This window comes from Ictidomys tridecemlineatus, chromosome X (assembly GCF_052094955.1).
Source record: "Ictidomys tridecemlineatus isolate mIctTri1 chromosome X, mIctTri1.hap1, whole genome shotgun sequence".
Taxonomy (NCBI): domain Eukaryota; kingdom Metazoa; phylum Chordata; class Mammalia; order Rodentia; family Sciuridae; genus Ictidomys; species Ictidomys tridecemlineatus.
The window spans coordinates 2,513,859-2,529,107 of NC_135493.1; the positions used below are offsets into that span (position 1 = coordinate 2,513,859).

At 49.6% G+C, this 15,249-nt stretch overlaps 1 protein-coding gene across 2 annotated transcripts; it reads left to right on the top strand.

The window, feature by feature from the left end:
* The first annotated feature begins 2,201 nt into the window (after positions 1 to 2,201).
* Positions 2,202 to 13,304, top strand: LOC101969916 (PWWP domain-containing DNA repair factor 3B-like). Of its 2 annotated transcripts, none has more exons than XR_013431635.1 (3): positions 2,202 to 2,287; positions 7,586 to 7,740; positions 12,926 to 13,304. XR_013431635.1 is itself a non-coding variant. In XM_078034092.1 (3 exons), the coding sequence occupies exon 3, from the start codon at positions 8,611 to 8,613 to the stop codon at positions 10,711 to 10,713; it is 2,103 nt and encodes a 700-aa protein (XP_077890218.1). In that variant the 5' UTR covers positions 2,202 to 2,287; positions 7,586 to 7,740; positions 8,405 to 8,610; the 3' UTR covers positions 10,714 to 12,191. The 2 variants fall into 2 exon arrangements, 1 of the variants encoding a protein (XP_077890218.1); XM_078034092.1 differs by lacking the exon at positions 12,926 to 13,304 and adding an exon at positions 8,405 to 12,191.
* The last annotated feature ends 1,945 nt before the right edge of the window (positions 13,305 to 15,249 follow it).

The window sequence follows — 15,249 nt, forward strand, 5'->3', positions numbered from 1 at the left end:
ACATACAGGTAACTGAATGTTCACTGGTGCTTCCAAAGGAAGCATCCCAAGTGTCACCTCAGCGTGGCAGGATCGCCAGCAGTGGTCTATCCCACAACACAAGGTTGGGCAGCCTTCGAGAGGAGTGAAGTCTGGATGCACGTTCTAACTTGGATGGACCTGGAAATGATTTCAAAGGAAATGAGCCAGACACCAAAGGTCACATCGTGTCTGAGCCCATTGAAATGTACGGAGAGGCAGGCCCAAAAATTAGTGTTGGAAACCCGAGTTGTCTTAGAAAGCAGGTTCATGGTGGCAGCGGTTTACAGGGAGGTGGGAGTGAGGAGCCCACACTCTGTGGGTGCTGGTTTTCCCTGGGGACCAATGAAAACCTCATGTAGGTGCCGAGATGGGCTGAGTTCACAACACGGTGAACTGACTTCATGCCACTGAAGGACGTCCTTCACGGGCTTAATTTCAGGTTCAGTTGAATTTCACTTGGATAAGCAACTTTTAATTAGAAAAGCACAACAGTTATTAGACTAAGTCTCAAAACCTTGAAGCATTCTGAAAAGGCTTAAGCGACAAATTCCTAAATATTTCCATTGAACCTTCCCACGAAGCCCGTTTATTCTCACTAATAAACATGGCTTAAAAAATAAATCTGCTTTTGAGGGGAAAACACATACTGGAACGTGCAGCATTGTTTCTCGTGCTTGCCAGCCTCGCGCCCACCCGAGTGGAGCTCAGAAGGGCTGGATTTCTCCAGCTGCTTCTTCATTGATCTGAGGGGAAGCACGCACCAGTCCCAGTAGGGCCAGGGACCACTGCCTAGGGCTTGCAAAATCACCCACCACTGGGGAACTGCCGCAGACCTTTTTTCCTCTGTCCTCAACCCTTCCAGAGTAGACACACTTACAGTTCTTTTGGACAAATGGAGACAAGGGATCGGAGATGTTAGGGCACAAGGTGCACACCCCACAGCTGAGAAGTGGCAGAGCTGGGAGGCCAACCCACGTCCTTGTTTGAGAGCGTCTCTCTGAGTTGAAGACATGCATCACGAACGCACCCCGCTCTCTGCCCTCCCTGGGGAAGTAAAGAGGCCCGATGGTAGGTCTTGAGATCTGGCCCCCTTTCCTCCACAGGAGGAGGAACCCTTCATTCAGTCAGTGCACAGGCACAAATGGCAGTCCTCCCGTGGAAGACATATGGAATCCAATGCTTTGTCTTGGTCTATAGAGGCCCACTCCCCACACCCGCCACAGGGCACCCCAGTCTGATCAGTGTGATGCTGGGCAGGGGCTGTCTTTTAATTAGAAAAGCACGGTACAGGGCTGACTGTGGGCGCCACCCTGCCACTCAGTGTTCAGGGATCTCCTGCTGAGGGCTCGGAGGCAGTCACCATGGGGGTCTTCACACCAAGGGAAGGGGCATGCCCTCCCCATCAGAACTGTGTCCTCCTTCCTGAGGACTCCCCACAGCAGGGACGCCTCTAGACAAAATCGGTGGAAGAACCTTATCAGACGGCAGCTCTCTGTCTCTGGTCTCTGGTGTGAATGGCTGACGGGAAGTGGGTGCTGTGTCCGCGGTGCCCTGTGGTGTAGGAAGTATGTGCCCTGCACACCCCAAGCAACTGTGAGGTTCATCCTCACCTCCCTACCATCCCAGGTCACAGGCACGCTGTGCAATCACTCTCGTCACAGCATCCTTTGTGTGCTGAGCACCCCATCAGCATGCTGGGGTCCATGCACACCCAGGGTCCTGTGGTCCCGTCACCACCTAAGTTTCGGCTTCACCTTCCTCTGGGCTGAAGTGCTTTGCTTCACAATGTTTCTCTCTCAAAGGTCATTTTTACAGTGACCAGGTGTCCTCGATCCCCGCTGCACAAATGGACCTGACCTCATGTGGTCTGGCCGGTGTGTCTCAAGGGAGAACAGAACGTCTTTTGCTTCACTCTCCTCCCCCCAAAACCCATTCTGGGAAAACTCCCTGCCCGCCAAGCCCATCCCATGGGGGGTGTAGTCCCGTGTCCAGTGCTTCACTCATTCATTTATCTGCTGGTACCTTCCTCCATTCATTTCCTGGATTGGGTGGGTGTGACCGAATGAGATGGAGATCAACACTCTGCCTCTGAGGGTATATTATTACTTCCTGGTTTCCATAGTAAACTAACGTCAAGGAGAGCATTTTGATGACATTCTGGTTTCTATGACAACCGGGGCAAGCCATTCCTTCCTGGCGGCAGACACACTTCACAAGGATATTTACAGACTGGAGAGATGGGATAACTGTAGAAACCTCAACACTAGTAGGTGTCTGCTATCAACGTGAGTGAGTGCAGGAGTGTGTGTGTGTGTGTGTGTGTGTGTGTGTGTGTGTTTTCACACGCGTGTGTTGAGTGTTGGGAGCCTGTGTGTCCTTTAATCGCACATTAAGGGCTCTCATCCCTTCTGTGTGTTAGGGAGGCTGGCGGCTCCTGATGACAGGCGGGCTGGGGAGACTGAGTAAGGTGTCATCATGTCCCTAGATGACACCTGTTGTGTGAGGGCTTTGTCTTCCGAGTCACTGAAAGCGGAGATGCCCTTGTATTTCATGAAGGGCCACCTCCGTTTTACGATTGTCGCGTGTACCCTTTACCGTGTAACTTTGCTCTTCTTACAACTCCTTGTCATAGAAACCTATTTCGTGTAGGGAGGTTGGGAGAGAGACACTTGAGGGCAGCGGGTGATGAGACAAGGCGGCTGGAGAGTGGCACTGGAAGATCACACTGTGTAGCCTAGGTGATAAGTCTGTGCTCACCCTGGGTGCTGACACACACACACACACACACACACACACACACACACACACACAAAGAAGTGTCTTCTCTCAGACACATCACCTCTTGTCACACCACTCACCGCAGTTAGGTGGATTAAGCCTGAAGCAGTAAGTACTACCCGAGCACCTTCGCAAAGGGTCTGAGTTTGTTCGGTGCCCGTGAGGAAGCGCGTGCCGGGGAAGAGGTGTTGTCTGTGGCTACAGAAAAGCCTAGGCTTTACAGGATAGCTGGCTGGGGTCTTTCCCAAGATCTGTGTGTTTGGAAGGAGCAGGATTTAGGTACAGGACAAGGAAGCCTCTCACTTTTACCCAAGGCGCTGCTCCTGATTCTGAATCTGGGACTCTGCCAGCCCTGCTCGAACCTCAGTCAGCCAGTCCTCATCAAGATCTCTCTGTCTCCCTGCATGTCCATCTCCCTATGCCTCTGACTTAGCTGCCCACCAATCATCTTTCCTTCTGTCTATCTGCCCGTCCATCCATCCATCTGCCTGCCTACCTACCTACCTGTCAGTCTCTCTAGAGGGAGAGAAAACTGCTGTTTTCCCAGCTGTGCCAAGTGAGAACAGAAATCCACATGCAAGGGCTGTATGCAAGCCCTCCATAGCAGGTGTTTGGGCAACGGGCCAAAGCACGTGCTGAGAGGAGCACTTAATTAGGTGACCAAACACATGCGTCTTCTCATTGCCTCTCCGAAGGAGGCACTGCTGCTGTGACCCAGAAAAATACGGGTAAGACATGTTTTGATTGCCTGCTCAAGGTCCTCTGTTAAAGTGTATGGTACCTGAGAACATGTAGCCAAATGGGGATGCTGAACAATATTGAAATAGGCTGGGAAGCGCTTAAAGCGTCTTGAATCCTTATAGAAATAAGCCTTTTCTTTTCTTTTTTTTTTTTTTTTAAAGAGAGAGAGAGAGATAATTTTAATATTTATTTTTTAGTTTTCAGCGGACACAACATCTTTGTTTGTATGTGGTGCTGAGGATCGAACCCGGGCCGCACGCATGCCAGGCGAGCGCGCTACCGCTTGAGCCTCAGCCCCAGCCCTAGAAATAAACCTTTTCAGTGGAAAAACATTTGTGGGTCCAGCCCGTGGCCTCATTTGTCAGCAGAAGGCATTGCTTTCCTGGATGATTGAATTCCGGATGCTTCACCTATTGCTTACTTTGTCATTTTAAACATGAGTTTAGATGTTCCCATGTATGTTTCCAATATAAGGAACTAAATGGACCTGAAAATAGTATCTATGCTGGAAGCAGAAACATTTTGGGGGACGGGAATGTGGAGAGGCAGTGAGCACGCATTGTACACGTGTGAACATGTGACCCAGGCATCTTGCATCTCTAACATCAAGGGATCTGAGTGTGCATGTGGCGGTGTGTGCATGTGCCCCAGCGGCTGCATGTTGGGGTGCGGTCCGGCTTCAGCAGGGTGCACAGTCATGCTTGCCGTGTGGGCTGGGCCGGCAGGTCAGTTGAGGAGAGACAGAAGGTCTGGAGTCCCCTGTTATTCCCTGTCCCTCTTATCCTGTGTCCTCAGGTGCTCCAAGGTCTCCTACTCTGAGTTTGCTTAATCAGGGGTCCCCCAACCTGTGCAATCAGACACCCTCACCCAGGAGAGGTTTCGAAGCGGTTACTCCAAAGAAGGTCTAGCTCTTCCTCCTTAGATGTTTCTTGTTACGTCTACCCTAAGTGCTGCTCCCTGATTCCGAATCTGGGACTCTGCCAGCCCTCTTGTACATCAGTCAGTCATCAGTCCTAATCAAGACCTCTCTATCTCCCTCCATATCTACCCAAAGATGCGCACATGTGCCTTTACTTTAGCAACACCTTTTTGCATGAGAAAACATATAATTTTGCTTTTGTGGGGTTTTTGGAAGTGAAAGGTTTTGTGATGTACTTGTGAAAACTGGGTGGCCCTCGAAGAGGCATGATACTCGCCCTCCAGTAGCCTGGACTTATTAAAAGGACTGTCCTTGTGAACCATAAAGACATATGAGAATACAGCAGTATTGGTCCATACTGGTGAAATCTGGAAGGAGAGGAAAGAGGATGTGTATTGAAGAAGAGACAAATAATAAAGCGTGAGGAAAATGGATTCTAGGACCCAGACGTATGTTTGGTCACATTACCTCCAGGATAACAAATAGTACAAAACACCACATAAGTGTTACAGAGAGGTCACATCCGTGGACTACTTCACACACTACATGCAACATGTTTTAAAAGGAGCTGTGTAGAATTTGCCAGAGCATGAAATCTTACAGAGGCACGTGAAGACTCAATCACACACAAGGTGCATGTGGATAAAACTCATCATGACATCAGGCTGGGCCGTAGCTCTGTGGTAGAGCATTTGCCTTGCATGTGTGAGGCACTGGGTTTGATCCTCAGCACCGCATACAAATGAACGAAAACAAAATTCGTCATGACAACGACAGCAATGTTCCCTCAATGTCATCTATTATATCTTTTATTTATTTATTTGTTCTTTTTAGACACACATAACAGTATATTTTGACTTAGACATGTGCAGTATAACTGATTCTAACTAGGATCTCATCCTTGTGGTTGTACGTGATGTGGAGATTCACTGGTCATGTATTCACATATGAACATAGGAATGTATTCTACTGTCTTTCCCATTCCTATCCCCCTCCCTTCTCTTCATTCCCCTTTGTCCAATCCAGTGAACTTTTATTCTCCACCCCCCTCCTCTTGTTGTGTGTGGGCATCCACCTATCAGAGAGAACTTGTGGCCTTTGGTTTTGGGGGACTGGCTTATTTCGCTTAGCATGATAGCCTCCAGACCCATCACTTTACCAGCAAATGCCAAATTTTCTTTCTTCATGATGGCTCAGTGTTGTTCCATGGTGTATATATGCACCACATTTTCTTTATCCATTCATCTGTTGAAGGGCACCTCGGTTGGTTCTATAGCTTAACTATTGTGAATTGACCTCCTAACCTTGCTGTGGCTGTGTCCCCTTAGTGTGCTGATGTGAAGTCCTTCCAGATAACTAGGTCAAATGGTGCTTCCGTTCCAGGTTTTCTAAGGAATCTCCATGATGCTTTCTAGAGTGGTTGCACCAACTTGCAGTCCCACCAGCAATGTATGAGTGAACGTTTTCCCCACATCCTAGCCAACATTTATTGTTACTTGTGTTCTTGATAATCGCCATTCTGACTGGAGTGAGATGGAATCTCAGTGTAGCTTTAATTTGCATTTCTCTAATTGCTAGAGACGTTGATCACTTTTTTTTTCATATATCTGTTGACTTTTTGTATTTCTTCATCTGTGAAGTGCCTGTTCGATTCCTTTGCCCATATATTGATTGGGTTATTGGTTTCTTGGGTGTTAAATTTTTGATTTCTTTATATGTCCTGGAGATTAACGCTCTGAGTGCTCAGTCTGAGGTGCCAATGGCAAAGATTTCCTCTCATTATGTAGGCTCCCTCTTCATTGTTTCCTTTGCTGAGAAGAAGCAATTTCGTTTGGTAATTTCACATTTATTGATTCTTGATTTTACTTCTTGTGCTTCAGGCATCTTGCTACAGAAGTCGGTCCCTAAGCCCACATGATGGAGAGCTGGGCCTACATATTCTTGGAGTAGATGCGAGGTCTCTGGTCTGATGTCTAGGTCCTTGATTCTCTTTGAGTTTTTTTGGCAGGGTGAGATAGGGGTTAAAGTTCATTCATGGGTTTCCAGTTTTCCCAGCACCATTTGTTTGAAGTAATCCATTCGTGGTGAAAAATGTAAATGAGGAATAAAACGCGTTTGTGCAATGGGTAGAACTAGAGGGTTTCCACTGCGTATTTGGGGGTGGAAGAGTAAGAAGAGAAGGATCATGGGAACGATTTCATGGGCTGCCCTACACTTTTCAGTAAGGTTGGAAGTTTCTGTGGTTGAAGTTTGGCATTTACGACAGTGATGCTGGAAAATGGCCCTTCACAAGAAGATGCGTGTCATAATGCTCCTATGATCGGAACTCTGGTTCCACACACCTGTGTGAGAGCGTGTGCCTGAATGTGCAGGTAATATGTTGGAAGCACACAGGTCCTTCCACTAAGAGTGAGTGGCTCGGAAAGTTCTCTCTGATCTGCAGATGGTAACACACATTAAGTTGGGGGGGGGCGGCGGGGAAGAGTAAAAGTACTTTGGATTAGACAAAGGGGGATGAAGGGGAGGGACGGCGTGGGAAGGGAAAGTCAGTAGAAGGAATCAACATAACTTTCCTTTGTTCACGTATGAACACAGGACCAGTGTAGCTCCATATTACATACAAACACAACAGTGGGAAGCCATACTCCATGTATGTACGATATGTCAACGTACATTGTACTGCCATGTATACCCAAACAGAACAAATAATAAATTAAAAAAAACTCGAGTGAGTGGCTGCTGCATGCTAACCCTTGGCAGACCTTCCTATGCATTTCACGTTCTCAGCAAGCCTGGTTAATGTGTTCTAGAGTCAGACAAACCCCATTTTTTGATTCACACACCCTCCAGCACCCAGACTGATAATAGGAAATCTATGTGGCCAAGGCACATGAGGTCCTGAAAGGTGTAGTTCCTCCTCTCCTGCAAGAGAGGCGATCACGTTATACTGAGTGGAAGAAGGTGGATATATTCTGAAATGCAAGAGATGCGAGAAAATAAATGTGACATCTGCATTATGGGTGACATTAGGACATGGCTTCTGCTGCAGAAGTCATGCATTCCAGAGATGGGGAAGGTAGTCACACACAGTCGGCTTATTTCCCTACCTGTTTTTGGGTTTTCCAGATTAGCATCACAGGGCAACAGGTCGTGGCCATCTGCATTTGGGTGCCCTGGAGTCCCTGGAGGAAGAGTGCAGTTTGGAGGCACGGGGCAGAGTGAAGGTTCTGCAGGTGAGGAGTTGCAGCAGCAGATGTGGGACTGGACCTTCGTGACCCTGGGTAAGCCTCTCCCACAGCCCTCTGTTGCGCCTTGCTGTTCGTTCAGACCCTTGTTTTCACGGTAAGAATCACAGATTTGGTATTGGAAGACAGAAGATGTAAACCACGAGACAGCAGTTCAGGCCACAGCTGGAGACCAGTGCCTGAACCAGTGTGCTCTTCCTCACCCCGTTAGGCAGGAAGAATCCGCAGGAGGACCTTCACAAACCCCTGGGTTCCACGTGGAAGCTCTTGAACGTGACATTGCACAAACACCTCCTGCAGGAGGGCAGGGCGGCACAAACCCCTCAGAAAAGAAGAAAATCCGAGGCATTCTCCAGGGGAGAAGCCCCAGGAGCCAAAAAGGCACAGAATGTATACAGTTCGAGAAAGGGTCCCCTGGCATGACACCCACTTCCTCGTGTGCTTGCTCTTTGAGCTGCACAATCCTTACAATTAGGACAAGATGTTGGATTTGCCTTGTTGTGGAGCCCCCCTGACACCTCCAGGGTTTTGTCTGTTTTCCCCCAAGTACTTTCCATTTATAAACCCTTCTGTGAAGGACACGCTCTCTGTGTTTCCTTCTTTCATCCCCCCAACAATCTCATAGAGCAGGGTGCTTCTACTTGCACGAGAGGAATTTTCTCTTTTGACACTTTTCTGCTTTTCCTTTTGTGAACTCCAGGTTGCTCCTGTATCACCCACAAAAACAAGCAGTCAGCCCAGCACCTCAGGGAGACTCGGGCGGGAAGAGAGCCACTCAAGCTGCCAGCCCTTTGCAGTCCCTGAGGACTGCACGCAGCCTTAGGGCAGAACTGCATTAGCGGTGGTTTTGACAGCCAGGCGTCCTGCCCTCCTCCAATCACCTCCTGACCCCCAACTCCAACTGCAATGGACACCCAGTATGTCCTGTGCAGTTGGAAAGGCCGCTTGTGGCCAGCCAAGGTTCTGTCCAGATCTTGGACTTTGCCGAAATATAAGAGGAGAAGGGTGCTTTCTCTCCAAGTCCAGATCCTCTCTGAAGACCAAAAATTGAGAGTGAAGGGCAAAGACGCAAGGGTGCTGAACAAGTTGGAAATCGAAGCCCTGGCCACCTCAGCCCGGGCATGGTCCAGGGCCACTGTGCCATCGGGGGAGAAGAGAAGGTACAGGAGAGCCCTTAGAGTGGCGCTGGAGATTCTGACTGAGAAAGCCCACTTGGATCAAGGAAGAAAACCCGAGGAGCCAGGGACCCCTAAGGTGCCTGCAGAGGTACTCCAAAAGCCAGCCAGCTCGCCACCTCGCAGAAAGTATCAGAGGCGCAAAGGGCACTTCTGGACTAAGAAAAGGGGACAACACCGGGGATCCCTGCGCGTGCGTTCAGAGAAGGGGCACGACCTGCATGGCGAGAATTCCCAGGTGCACACAGCCATCCGCCTGTCTCCAGCTGAAAAGCAAGCAGAGGCATCGCAAGGCACCCACCAGCGTCCAGATTTCCTGCCTCCTAGTGGAGGTGACCGCCAGGAAGAGGGGGCAGAAGAAGCAGGCCCCTTGGCGCGTCCTCCCGCCGTGGGGGAGGATGCCTGTGCCAAAGACCAACAGCCAGCTTGGTCGCCTCCAGCAAGACTCTTTGCAGCCGTGCCCAAAGCTCAGCACCAAGAGGCCGGGGACACCCGCCCAGAGACCCCGGCTACTTCCCAGGAGAGCACTGCCTTCACAGAGAATGCAGAGGGCCCAGGCGAGGGCGCCTTGGAAGGGATGGCAGCATCCTCCACCTGCTCTACCCGGAGCCTGCATCGCTCCCTCGGTTTCGCCCACAGGAAAAGGAAGCTCCAGGCGCCAGACCCCAAGAAAGGACTGCAGGGGCGCCCACGCCGTGTGCGCTCCCAGGCGATGAGGGCCGCCAGGGCCAGCACCATAAGGGCTGGCGATCGACCAGCGCGAGGAGCCGCAGCAGGGCCTTCGGCACGCGAGCCCTGCCCTATCAAAAGAGGGACGATGGTCTGGTTCAAGTTTCAGGATCATCCGTTTTGGCCGGCAGTGGTCAAGAGCGTGTGCAAAACCCAGAAGACGGCCCGGGTGCTGTTGATTGAGGCGAACCTGCGCGGGGAACGCAGCGGCATTCGGGTCCCTCTGCACAGGCTGAAGCACCTGGATTGTGAGGAGAAGGAGAAACTCCTGAAGAGAGCCAGCAAGGCGTACCGGCAGAGTGTGAACTGGTGCTTGTCGCTCATTGCCCACTACCGAGAGCGGGTGGGTCGGGGCTCTTTCGTGGGCTCCTTCCTGGACTACTACGCGGCCGACGCCAGCTACCCCATGCGCAAAGCCATCCAAGACGGGGACCTGGACGTCAGTTTTCCAAAGGTGAATTATGCAGACCTGGAAGATTCCGAGGAGGAGACCTCGGTGGGCGCGGGCGGCAAGAGGACCTGCAAGAAGCTGCTCCCCGACCGCATGAGGGCCGCTCGGGACCGAGCCAACCAGAAGCTGGTGGACTTCATCGTGAAGAAGAAGGGGGCCGACCACCATCTGCTGGACATCGTGAAGGGCAGGAAGCAGTCCCGGTGGCTGACGTCCTTTCTGAGTGAAAGCCGGTACGTGTTCTGCATCGAGACGTACCTGGAGGACGAGGATCAGCTGGATGTCGTCGTCAAGCATCTGCAGGACATCTACGAGCAAACGGACAAGGCCTTGCTCACTCTCATCAGAGGTGACAAAGTGAGATTTCTTCTGGAAGTCCTGCTGCCAGAAGCGATCATTTGTTCAATCGCTGCGCTGGACGGACTCGACTACAAGGGAGCAGAAGAGAAGTACCTGCGAGGGCCACCTGTGCATCCACGGGAGAAGGAACTGTTCGACAAGGACATCTTGAAGGAGATGAGGAAGAGATCCAGGAGAGGCAGAAAGGTGGTCAGGTCTCTTCCCCAGCCCTGCACCTCCGCAGGGGCCTCCTCCTCTCCCCAACCCATCAGGCCGCCCCTCTGTGTGAAAGGAGGCGCCTCACCCCCTCCCTAGGCAGTCCCATATGCTTGGCACCTTTGGAAGAGACCTTTGGAAGGTGCACTCTTCATGGTGGATCCATCTCTCCCCTTGGTGGATGCCACCTTCAGCCACATTTCTTGTCCCCAAACCCCTCACCCGCTATTTCTCACGACACTCCTGCCCTTCCCACTTGATATTTTCATACAAGACACACACCAGCAAAGGCCCGGCCTTCAGCTACCTAGCAACACTAACCTGGGAAACCTCATGCGTGTGCTCACACAAACATCCCCTGGATTTTTCCTGCGTCCAGGGACATGTGGATATACATATGCCTTGGGCTCCTTCTTGACATCATCCCCGAACTTTCCCTGCTACACCTATTTGCTTCTTGAAGTCAAAACCAATGACAGAGATGCTTTCTCCTGTGATATCATCACCTTCTGATACTTCTTCAAAAGCCATTCTGGAAGTCCAGCCGAGCACAGAGTTGCTGGATCACCAGCCCACCATCCTCTGGGCATGGGTGAAATCCTGGCACCCAAGGGCCCTTTTGTCCCGTGGGATCTTGCCCAGGAGCATCGACTTGGTGCATTCATGAAATTCCGCCTCTGGGAGCAGGGAGTGGCCCTTCTTCACAGGCGGAAGAGCAGCGGCTTCCTGAAGCACACAGGCCACAGGCCCCCTCCCATCACTGGCAGTGACTGGATCCTCCTCACATGGCCATCCAGTCCCAGGTTGAGCACTTCACAGGCCAGCCACTCCATGGAGTGGATGGGAGAGGAGCCCATCCACAGAGGATGAGTTACAGGACAGCAAGCATTTGCTCTGGATCCCACAGGCCCTCACACAGAGACATTTGTCTCAAGGTGTACCCCCCGACTTCTTCACGGGCCAGCAGGCTCCCACCGCAGAAATGCAGGCTGGGTCAGTCTTTCCAGGCAGCTGGCACAGTGCCAGTACCGGGACTGCCAAGTTGCAAATGGAAGATAGAAACAGCCTCTGCTCGGCCCTACCTGGCCATCGTCCAAATGTAATTAAACACACACCCTCAAATGATGCGTGCAAAACCCACGGATTCTCCTACGAACTTGAAGCAAAACGTCTTTCTGAGAATACACGTGAGAAAAACCAGTTTACTTTGAAAACTTGATTGAATGAAGCATCGAGGGTTGAGGGGATCCTGAGCGGGTGGGTAGCTGTTGGAGGAAGTCCCTTGTTCTCGTGTGTTAGGCTATGTGTGTTAGGCTATGTTAGGCAGGTGCTTTTCTCGACCTTGCAAGGTAGCTCTCTGGATTCACAATCCAACTGTTGTGTCTTTCCCCTTGGACTCCTGCTCCACCACGCTTGAAATTGCACCATGGCTCGCTCCGGTGGAGCATCCAAGAAAGCGTATAAGCACACTCACCACGAAATAAGATCATGGAAAGTATCGTGGTGGCTGTTGTCATTTTGAAGGCTCATTGTGAGTTCCCTGCTCATTCCAAATAAATATTCACGTTTGTGGTTGACGTTGTGTAACTTTACATGTCGCCTTCCAGACGGTACGGGTGTCAGGCCTGACCTACCTCTCTGACAGAGAGCAGCCTCCTGGGGCCCCCTGAAGCCCTCATGGTCCTGGGAATCATTTTCAACAGACTGTAGGCCTCGGCCCTCTGTGCAGACCCCATTCACCCAGACAGTGCCCTCTAGCTTCTCCACGACCCTGTGTCTCTCTCTCTCTCAGCTGGGGCCATGTTAGCATCTGGGTTCTACTCTCTCCCTTACTGCCTCATTCATTCATTCATTCCTTCATTTTTCATCAGGAGAGCAAGTGAGCTGTGGCTTAAGGCTCTGCTCTGAAGATCAACTCCAGGTGCCCTAGAAAGGGACGGGAATCTTGCAACCCAGGTGACAATCGCACTTGTGAGGGAACAAGGATATGACACTTGGTCCTGTTAGTGAGAAATGGTGACCAGCCACATGGGCTGACTCCCTGCATTTGAATCCAGATCCTGCTTCCCCCCCCCCCCCCCCCGCTATTTTTCAGGTCGGAGGTTTCTGTTGGTTGGGGTGAAGGGAGAGAGGCTGGTCTCTTTTGCATATCATCTACAAGTGGTACCTTTATCCAGGAGAGGCGGCCATGTCTCCCGTGAGCTCCTATCTTCCTCCTCTTTGAGGCAGGGTCCCTGCTGGATCTCCATCGCAGGTGGGTTTGTGTGATGCCATAGCCTCACCTGTCACCTATTGTAAACCCTCTTTCCAGGAGTCCACTTCTCCTCCAGCTGTAAGGCACGCTGCTGACGGCCAGGTCCTGTGCTAATGGATGTTTGGCATTGCTGCAGAGAGATGGCATGTGCTGGTGCACAGGTCTCCACCTCCACTGGGGAGCTGAAGAGGGAGGAGTAGAGCCCTGAGACCTGGAAAGCCGATGAGCACAAGAATTTGGAGCACCGGGAACCCCCAAGCTGTCACCCTAGAATCAGCAATCCCCTAATCATTGTGAACTGGGGAGCACCTTTTTTGTCTCTGTAGGCCACAAAGACCGCCTGTAAGGGAGCCACCTCAAAAGACGTTGCTTGTCTTGGGCAGCATCCATCCTGTTAACTGTCCTTGCTGCAGGACCGATGGCAAGGGCAAACTCAGAGTAGGTAAGATCACAGCCCATCGCAGCAGGGGAGGGAAGTGCAGTTCCTGTGTGGGTGGGAGATGCCTTCTCCTCAGATGAACTGCAGGGCCTGGCTAAAATGTTCTCGTGTGAACTGGGAGAAGGCATGTGGGGGTGGATTTGGGGGATGCTAAACCAAGGCATGGTAAAGAATATCATTCAGTGGAGGGGGGGACTTGTTGGCTCACAAGCACAGAGCTAGAGTTTCTGTGACCCAGGGAGGCCTATAGGCTGCTTAGGTGGCACTTCAAGCCTGCAGAACCATAGCCAGTGAAGTAGATGCCAGCATAGGAATTGGCCTTAGCAATGGGGTTCAATATTAAGGATGATTTTTCATGTGAGTCTAGAGGTCCTGTCAGTAGATTCTTGTGATCTTGGAGGTCAGAGCTGCAATGACACTACCAAAACAAGGAATGTCCTGGTGTGGTTGTGCTGGTATCTTTGAGAAGCACCCTGTTGACTCTTTTCTGATAGAAAATAAAATTAGGATGAATTGTCAAAGAGTGGAAAGGTCATACACATTCTTACAAAGTCCCAGTTCATGATAGAATAATGAAACTAATACTCAACATCTCTTGTGGGACCAAAGAGTAGTCATATGATCATCCCTATGCACAATTTACATTAATAGCTAATGTAAGAATGCTGAAGTACTACTGCAGTTTCCCCAGAGATGAATTCCTATTTCTGATTTCTTTTTTTATTTTTTTTAGTTGTAGGTGGATACAATATCTTTATTTATTTATTTTTATGTGGTGCTGAGGATTGAACCTAGGACCTCACAAGTGCAAGGCAAGCGCTGTACCACTGAGCTACAATCTCAGCCCCTCTTTCTGATTTCTTAATGCATTGGTTATGAAAGGAATTAGTGGGACCTAGGTAAGTAGTTTATTAGATGACTATTGATATCTAGAAAATCAGATTGAATAAAGGATGTTGAAAAACAACATTTTCAACTCTAGGTTTTTATTGCTTCTTGGAATAATACATTGGTACTATAGGTAAATCCTTGTACCCATATTACTAGTTATCTAGAAAGTCTTAAAAATAGAGGTTATTTCTTATGCAAATACTATGTTAACACTAAATATAATCATTGTTACCAATGTGACTATTTTACTATTTGTAATTTGAACAACTGGCTAAATATAGGTAATAGAAAAGTAGATTCTTCTCATCCAAATTCTTGGAATATTAAGTTATTACTAGAAACAGAATCATTCAAGTAGTATTTACATTAGGATAACTAATTTTAATTAGAATATGTTGGTTCAGGACACTGACCTAAGTAAGAACTCTCTACCAGATCAGAGGTCACATTAGGGAGGTAGGGGGCAGAGGGATCAGCACCAGAGAAGTGTGTGAGGTTCATAGAGGTTGGATTTGTGGGTACTGGCAAGGCACACTAGTGTGATAGACAGAATGACATCCCCTGCTAGGATGTCCACATTCCCATCCCATGAACCTGTGAACATATTACCCCATGTGGTAGAAGTGATTTTTCAGTTATCATTAAGAAATGATCTTGGATTATCCATGTGGAACTATTATTATCACAAAGGTTCTTATAAGAGGAAGGTAGGGGTCAGAGTAATAGTAGGTATTATGATGGAAGCAAAGTCAGAGTGTAATTTGCAAATCCTACACCTTTGACTTAGAAGATATAAAGAGGGGCCGTGAGTCAAGAAATGCAAGTAGTCTCTGGAAACTACAAAAGGCAAGGCAATTGATTCTACCTCCAGAAAGAACACAGCTCTGCTGACACTTTGATTTTAGTCTAGCAAGATCCATGTTAAACTCTGACCTCTAAAACTGTAAGAGAATAAATTTGTGTTATTTAAGCCACTGACTATGTGGTGACTTGTTATGACAATCCTTCAGAAGCTAATACAGCTAGTAATAGGACAGTCTAGCTAGTAAGA

Excerpts from the sequence above, each read along its gene's own strand:
- LOC101969916 (XM_078034092.1), top strand. The coding sequence starts at position 8,611 with ATGGACACCCAGTATGTCCTGTGCAGTTGGAAAGGCCGCTTGTGGCCA.